The sequence below is a fragment of the Oxyura jamaicensis genome, chromosome 9 (genome assembly GCF_011077185.1).
Source record: "Oxyura jamaicensis isolate SHBP4307 breed ruddy duck chromosome 9, BPBGC_Ojam_1.0, whole genome shotgun sequence".
In the NCBI taxonomy this organism is placed as follows: Eukaryota; Metazoa; Chordata; class Aves; order Anseriformes; family Anatidae; genus Oxyura; species Oxyura jamaicensis.
In genome coordinates this window covers 15,973,447-15,981,353 of record NC_048901.1, presented here as the reverse complement: position 1 = coordinate 15,981,353, position 7,907 = coordinate 15,973,447, and the positions used below count along the sequence as shown (strand labels likewise).

At 57.3% G+C, this 7,907-nt stretch overlaps 1 protein-coding gene across 1 annotated transcript; it reads right to left on the bottom strand.

Moving 5' to 3' along the window:
- Window positions 1-1,748: 1,748 nt before the first annotated feature.
- B3GNT7 (UDP-GlcNAc:betaGal beta-1,3-N-acetylglucosaminyltransferase 7) lies at window positions 1,749-6,322 on the bottom strand. Its single transcript, XM_035334647.1, has 2 exons — window positions 6,192-6,322; window positions 1,749-3,177 (listed from the first exon to the last, which is right to left on the bottom strand). Exons 1-2 carry the CDS (start codon window positions 6,200-6,202, stop codon window positions 1,962-1,964), a joined length of 1,227 nt encoding a protein of 408 aa, XP_035190538.1. The 5' UTR covers window positions 6,203-6,322; the 3' UTR covers window positions 1,749-1,961.
- Between the last annotated feature and the right edge of the window lie 1,585 nt (window positions 6,323-7,907).

The following is a 7,907-nucleotide window of genomic DNA, read 5'->3' as shown; positions in this document are numbered from 1 at the left end:
GCAGACAGCCCAAGGAACCATACCCGACATCAGTGACAGAGGTGCCATTTGGGGAAGCATTTCCGAACCCACGAGAGGATGGGAAACGACTGAGAGGATGCGAAATGACTGTGTGCTCGGTGCCCAGCGGGCACCAGCGATGCCCTCAGGCTCTGCCCCGCGTGTGCCCCGGGGCCGCGGCTCCGCTGGGCACGTCGTCAATCAAATGCCAGCCCTGCCACCAAACAGGGCAGCAGCCGGCTCTTTTTGGTTTTTCCTCTCCAAATTTGCAGCTCGTCGGAGCAGACGAGGGGCATTTGCAGAGGGGAAGTGGCGTGGCTTGGCGCGCGGGTGGCTCTTTTGGCTGCTGTGCGCCCCTTCTTGTTTGTTTTCTAACCTGGGGAACATACAGGCTTAGCGTGAATGAAACAGGCACGTTTCCAGAACACATTAAGGGGAAAAAAAAAAAAAAAAAAAAAAAAAAAAAAGGCACTGCACAGGGGGACCTTTGAGGTAGTAGAAATTTTTTCCTTTCAATGTCTGGCACCAGAGAGGGAGAGAGAGAGAGAGGAGAGAGAGCACACGTGTGCGTGTTTCGCTGCTCGTGTTCAGGGCCATGGCTGTGGCTGTGCACGTCCACCACGCACAGGGACAGTCAGCTGCACAAGCCCTGCACTCGGGGATGATGTCTGGTGTACAAATGCTGTGCCCCTGCCCCAGAAGGTGACACACTGGAGCCGACACACGCATGTGGCTTTGCACACGTGTGGCCTTGCACAGCCGGCAGTCGGTGGCTTGGAGAGCACCCAGGGGTGCGTGGCCATGTCGCTGCACAGGTTTCCCACCACAGAAGCTGGCTTGAGGCTCACCCCAACACCTCCAGCAGCCCTAAGACATGATGGGGAGCAGAAAAAGGGCCGTGTCGTATGGTGTCACCCCCTGTCACACTCCTGGGCCCCACCGTATAGAAATGCACACTCCGAGAGCTCGGAGGAGCAGACATGGTGCACAGCACCAGCCCTTCTTCAACCGGGACACCGCTCCAGGGAGGGAGTGATGCCCTCCAGCACCCATCTGGGGCTGACCAGGTGCCTCTGCTGCTTCCCTGGCCGTGGACAAGGACAGCCCACCCCAGCTCTTTGCCTTCCTGCCAGGAAGATCAAATCCCCGAGGAATTTTGGCTGGGTGTGTTTGAGCACGACGCGTGCACAGCCAGGGCTGGGACCAGGAAAAAAAGTCCTGTGGGAACCTCCACTGGGGATAAAGCCCCGATTCCCCGACCGCCTGGCTGAAAACCAGCAGCCCTAATGGGTGCTCGGGGCTGGCCCTGGGGAGAGCCCCTTTCCCCCACCCGCATACTGGGGACACAGAGAGGATCTGGGGAGGGGGCGAGCCCAAGGCACACAGGTTCAACCTTGCATGGAGCAGACGGTTCAGATAACAAAATCCCCCTGACTTCTGAGTGGGGGGGGGGGGGCTCACATACATGTAAACCACTCAGCCCCCTTGGAGAAGCTTCCCTGGTTTGCCAGACCCTGAACACCTCCAAAAAATAACAATGAGCATGCCACATCCTTCCTGCCTCCCCACAGCCCTGCCGTTCACCATCTGGTGGAGGTGGTACCTAAAGCAGAGAGCAAAGCCTCTTCCCTCTCTTTCTCTCTCCCTTTAGTGCTAGGGTTTCTTTCTTTCCCTTTTTTCTTTTTTTTTCTTTTTTTTTTTTCTTTTTTTTTCTTTTTTTTTTCTTTTTTTTTCTTTTTTTTTCTTTTTTTTTTTCTTTTTTTTTTTCTTTTCAGCAACCCCCAACCCAGCTGGAGATAAGTGAACCACATTACAGTACAGGAACAAACACTATCACAAGCCCTGCCCGTGGCCGTGGAGCCTCTGCCCTCCTCGTGTGCCATGAGCGGAGGCTCACCGCACCCCGGGGCAGGGAGCAGCTGCCCCGGCCCCTCCAGTCCCAGCTCTCCAGAGAGACTGAGCTAAAGGATGTTGAGTTTTCTCGAACACGTCAAGTTACTGTGGACCAAGTCCCACATTTGGAGCAGCTCCGGGGGCAGCAGTTTATGAACCACCAACACACTCCGGAAAAAACACGGCTCCCTGTTCATCTTGCTGTTCTTGTTCTTCACGATGCCAAAAGTTTTGAAGCCCTCGTGCCCGATGGGCGATACCTTGAGGACCTCTAAGCACATCCCTAGGAAGACATCGTCGATGGGGTACAGCTCCAGCGTCTCCGAGGTCTTGTGCAGCTTCTTGGCCAGGGTCCCAGCCATGATGAAGCCCCCACCCCCCACGTAGGGCGGGTAGTTGCTTTTGTTGTAGAGAGCACTGGGGATGTAGTACTTGTTCTCCTTCTTCCGAATCGGCTTGGCCTTGTAGAGGACGTCCCCCACGAAGAGGTCCTCTCCCTCCGTCTTGTCCTCCAGGAACTCCAGGATGTTGCTGGGACTCACGAAGACATCGTCGTCACCCTTGAAAACAAAGTGGACGTTGTCGCAGTAGATGTTCAGCCACTTCAGGAAGTGCACCTCCTTGAGGGTCAGGTTGAAGAAGCTGTCCAGGAAATCCCACTGCAGGATGTCCCCGTAGATGTGGTTCTCGTAATCCAGCAGCTTCTGGTAGTTGGCTTTCTCCTCCTCCTTGGAGGCCGTGCCCAGCAAGAAGAGCGTCCTGATCCTCTTGCCCTCCACCTCCTTCTCCTGGCCCCAGGTCCTGCGGATGGCCTCGCGGCGGTCGTGCTGCGTGATGACCGACTTGACCACGATGAGCAGGTAGACGTCCCCGCTGCACTTCTCGGGGTGGTTGATCAGCATGGGGAAGTAGCGGCAGTGCCGGTAGAGCAGGAACTGCTGGAAGTTGGGCTCCAGCCCCTTGAACCACTCCACCTTGCTGAAGTTCTGGTTGGCCGAGCAGTTGGCAGTGGTGACATCCCACGACTTCGCTTGCTTCTCTGTCACCCCCTCCTCCTCCTCCTCCTCCACTTTCATGGCAACATTCTCTTTCTTGCTCTTCCAGAAAGTGCTGGTGACGGAGAAGGCGTCGCCTCTCTTCTGCATTTTCAGGGGCTCCAGGGCGGGCAGCTCCTTCTGCTGCTGGCCCTGCATGAACTGGCGGGGGGCCATTCCCCGCTGCAGCACCGTCACCGTGACCACCAGCAGGAAGGACAGGCAAACCGTTTTGTAGATGGTCTTCCTCCTACAGGGGCGAGACAGGGCAGTTAAGGAGAGGAAATCGCTGGCAAGTTAATTTACAAAAGGACCGGAGGTTCGTGGGCTGCTCATAACCCGGCACTCATCACAAGGTGGCAGCCTGGAGGGGAGTGCTGGGGACACCTCCATGAGTTCTTCCCAACGTATCCTGCTTTGAGGGCAGCCCTCGGGCCAGGCAAGGACAGGCAGTGTCCTCTGACAGCCCTAGGTTTGTGCAAAGGTCTAGGAAGGGCTCAGGGGAGAGGAGAAAATGGGGTGAGAGAGAGATGGAGCCAGGGAAAGACAGGAGAAATGAGGGTGCCACCGGGGTACGTGTCTGCAAACTGCTGGACATGGGAGCTTCATCAGAGAAGCTGTTTCAGAGGAAATCCCAAGGGCAAACCTTCATTCAGCCGTCTAAAAATTTCAGTTTAGGACAGGAGCAGACGGGAATCATCTTTTCTAGGGAAACATCAGCTCCAAAACATGGACGTCCTTCCTCGTGGCCCTAGACTGGCATCTCGGGCTGCACAGCCCTGAGAAACCAAAGCCAGGAAGGCTGCAGGATTCAACACAAAACGGGCAACGTCATTACAAAATAACAGCTCAGAACCAAATATATATAGAGAGAGCATTTGAAAGAAAATTGAAGGTTGTGCTGGGAAAAGACATCCCTGCGTGCCCAGCATTTCTGATGCACAGCTGGGGCCAGGTCTTGGGACCCATCGCTTCTCCTTGCAGCACACCAAATGCTGTGGATCTCTGTCCAGGAGCAGCTCAAACCCTGTGGCTCGCTGGGGCCTCAAGAGGGACCCAGTGATTGCTGCAGCAACCCGTAATCCCCCCGAGCTGCTTCTTCATACAGGGCTAAAGCAAAGCGGGTTTTTCACCCTGCTGATGCCTCCGTGGGCAGGACCTGCCCGTCTTCACCCCGCATTGCCCCAAGCACCTGGCTCCCCCCCAGCTGGCACACGGGCACCAATTTCCTCTGCTCTGTCGGCTTCGGATGCCCGAGGGCAGGGGATGAGGACTGCCCAAGCAGCTGTAAGAGCGACCAACCTGATGGAAAAGTACTGAGAGAGGTTGCCTGGGAACCCGCAGCATCCTTGAGATGTGCAGCAGGGAGCCTGGGACAGCCCCGATAAGCGCAGAACAGAGAAGTTGCGATAATGCCGAGGAAAACAGAAGCTGGCCCCAGCTGTAGGCGTAGGGAGGTGCCGTGTCTCCCCGTGCTGTGGGAAATCGAGATCTGCCCCCAAGAAGCACCTCTCTGCGGGATCTCCCAGGGATTTCTCCAGCCGGGACCTCGGCAGGGACGCTGGGCACGGCTGATGTGACATGAGGGCTTTCTGCCCTCGATCAGCCCCGCTCCTGGTGCTGCGTATAAGTACGTCCATTTCAGTATATACTTGCTTTCCTTGGTCTTGCAATAAATTCAAGAAACAAAACTCTCTGTCCTCATGTGTTACAGCATCCTGTGAATGCACCACCGCGCTTCACACCCCCGGGAGGGGAGCAATGCTGGCAGCTGGTGACAGGGACCCCGCTCAGCCTGAAACGGGGACCCCCAAAGTGGGGAGCCGTCGGGAGCTCCTCTCTCTGCCATCGCCCTCCGGCACAAAGAACATTTTTCAGCCCCATCTTTATGTGGGAAAAGCACGATCGCTAGCGAGGACTGTGAGAACAGGCATGGAAATAAGCCATTACAGGAAAAGGGGTGCATGGACAGTCCCAGCTGGTTTTATACGCGGCCACTCATCTGAGACTGATGAGGGAGCAGCTCAGATCAGATCTCACCGTTGCCTTTAACCCTCTCCAGCCCCTGCCTCGCAGCTCCTGGTTTTTGTAGGACCCCTTTGGTCCCGGCACAGCAGCAGCTCAAACCCCAGCAGAGCCGCTCGGTGCTTAAAACCCCGCTCACCCCATGCAGCAACCCCATGGCACCATCCTGGGGAAGTGATGGGGACCGGGGGACCTTGAGCCACAACCTGGGGCAACTCCCACGTCAAATCACTCATTTTTCTGGGGAAAAATATATTATTATTGTTATTATGTGCAGGGATTTTCTAACCTCCAGTTTTTCTGCCCTTTGGTCTCCTAAGATGGGAATCACATGAGGGGGAGCATCCTGCTCTGTCGGGACCCCAAAACCACCGCTTTGCAGGAGAAATGAGGATGGTGTTTTGGGTTCTCCGGAGCCACCATGGCATGGGAATGACCCCGCTCAGCTCTACACCCTGCTCTGGGACCCCGGCATGTCTCCAGCAGTGTCACCCTTTGGTGGCTCCCACCCGTGCCAACCGGGCCCAGCTGCCATGGGTGCCATCGAGGGGGTTTTGAAGGGTCCAGACCCAGGCCTCCTCTTCCCTTTTCTCCGCCAGGAAAATCTCTAAAAGCATCCCTGAGAGGCTGCCCTGCCTGTGCCCAGAGTAGTTAAATATAACCCCAAATTAGAGGGGGGCTGATCGCCCTTTAGGGGTGATGCTGGGGACCCCAGGAGGCTCAAGCTGTGCTCCCCAGCCCCTGGAGAGGCACACAGCCCCCCTGCCTGGCGGGGGCCACCCGTTTATTAGGATTTTGTTACCCCCTTTAATTAGGGATGGCTGATCCGGCAAGGACACAGAGCTCTTGTGTTGGTGCTGGGGCAGAGGGGGGTTCGGCAGGGCTGGGACCCCCCACCCGTAAAATCCTCTCCAAAAGGAAACGCAAGCACAGAGCGGGTCCCCAGCGGCTCTCCCCAAGCCGGCGACACGTCCCCGGGCGTGAAAGGACGAAGAGATGGAAAAGGGACGCCCGGCAGGATGGGACCCTGGGCAGGTTGAGACCCCCAGGCGGAGGGGACCCCGGGCAGGATGGGACCCCCGACGGGACGGGCCCCCCCGGCATCCCCCTTCGCCCCCCTCTCCCCGACCCCGAGCCATGGGGTGCGGGCACCTCGGAGCCCCCTGCCCTCCTGCAGACCCCCAGGACAGGGGACAGGGGACAGCACTGTCCCTTGCCCCCCCCGCGGCCGGCACTCACCACTGGAACATGCTGGGAGCGGGACGGGGCTGCCCGCGGTCCGTGCGCGGCGCTCTGCCCTCTTCCTTTTCCTCTTTCTCCTCTTTTTTATTTTTTCCTCTTCCCTCCCCTCGGACTCCGAGGTGGAGTCAAGAGGGATGGACGGGCAGGTAGCTTAACTCTTGCCCTGCCCCCTGACATCGCCCCAGCCCCAAATCTCTCCCAGGTCCCCCCGGGTGGCTGCAGGGGATGGGGGCGCGGGGGGTGACACCCCAAAATGCCCCCCCCCCCGTTGAGGGGACACCCGCTGGGAGATGCGGGGAGCACCCCAGCACCACTGGGTGTCTTCTGGCCCCCGGTCACGGTGCGTTGCATCAGCCCTGATCCAGAGCTGGCACCCACAAAGGGTCCCCGTTGTGGGGAGGGGGTCCCAGTGCTCTCAGGGAAAATTCCAGGAAAGGAACTTGCACCTTTTCTGCTCCCCCTACACCAGCTGGTCATTTTGGGGGAGAACCCCAAAAGGGAGTGGGGGCCAAACCCCTTTTTTGCACAAGGGCACCAAGATGCCAGCTTTGCAACAGGGCACAGCCACCGCTAGGGTCCCAGGGAGGATGGAGGTGCCCAGCTGGGACCCCCACCTTACCCGCTGTGCTAAGCATCCCCCCAGCACCGTGTCAGCACGGGCATCCCATTGCCTGCTAGGAACCAAGTTTAAGACCTTCCTTTCCTCCTAAATACAGCATTTTTCAGTACTGGGACTATTCCAGCTATGACAATCAGCCCCCACCTTTTCTGTCTCCCTTTCTGCCATCCTGCCATCCCCAGCAGCTACGTGTTCCAGCCACGAAGCCCGCAGGAAATCCTTTGGGATATTTCCCTTCCTGCCCAGCAGAGATATCCCAGTCCCTTCCCCACATCCCCTGATGGGCTTGGCCATACAGCCAACACCTTCACACCTTCCCTGGCTGCTTTTTCGGCTGGTCCCAAAGCCCAGAGGCAAATCTGAGCCTGCTGAAACCGTGGCCCCAGGAAAGGGATGCACAAATACCTGGGTACAGCGAAGAGCCCCACTGAGCACCAGCCTGGCTGCAGGGGGATGCAAGGACCTCTGTCTGCAAGGAGGTGTGAATCCACCCCAGGACCTCAGGGAGGAAGGGGGACCCCACCGATGGACCCCCATCACAAACAGCCACAGAGGCAAAGCTCTGAAAACTCGGCTGCATGGTGAAGGAAATTGTCTTGGCCACAAGTGCAGGGATTTCCCGGGTGCTCCCGTGCTTCTACACGGGGTTTGGGCTTGAATCCACTCCTGTCCGAAGGCAGAACCCACTGCTACCTCCCCACGGCCTCAAAACAAAGCAGCAATATTTACATCTTTTTCAGCATTACTTAGAAAATTTAGGCCAAACCCCACGTTTTCCTGCTTTCCCAATTCACCTGGGAAAGGAGGAAAAGAAGCAAACTTAAAGTGTTTTATTTTTTAAAAAAAGCACTCCTCCACACATCTTTTCCTCACTGCCTCGTGCACTCCCTCACCTCCTGTCCCAGAACAGTGAAAACTGCTTTTACCCGAGCAGCCAGAACCCCTCTGCCGACCACAAAGTCGGGACAAGCAAAACCTGGCATTTTTTATTCTCCCTGGAGCTAGAGAGAAGGCAGCCAGACCCAGCAGCAGGCAGAGCCCCGCTCAGCGCCCAGCACAGGGCTGGATTCAGCCCCTGCCCCCCATCCACCGCT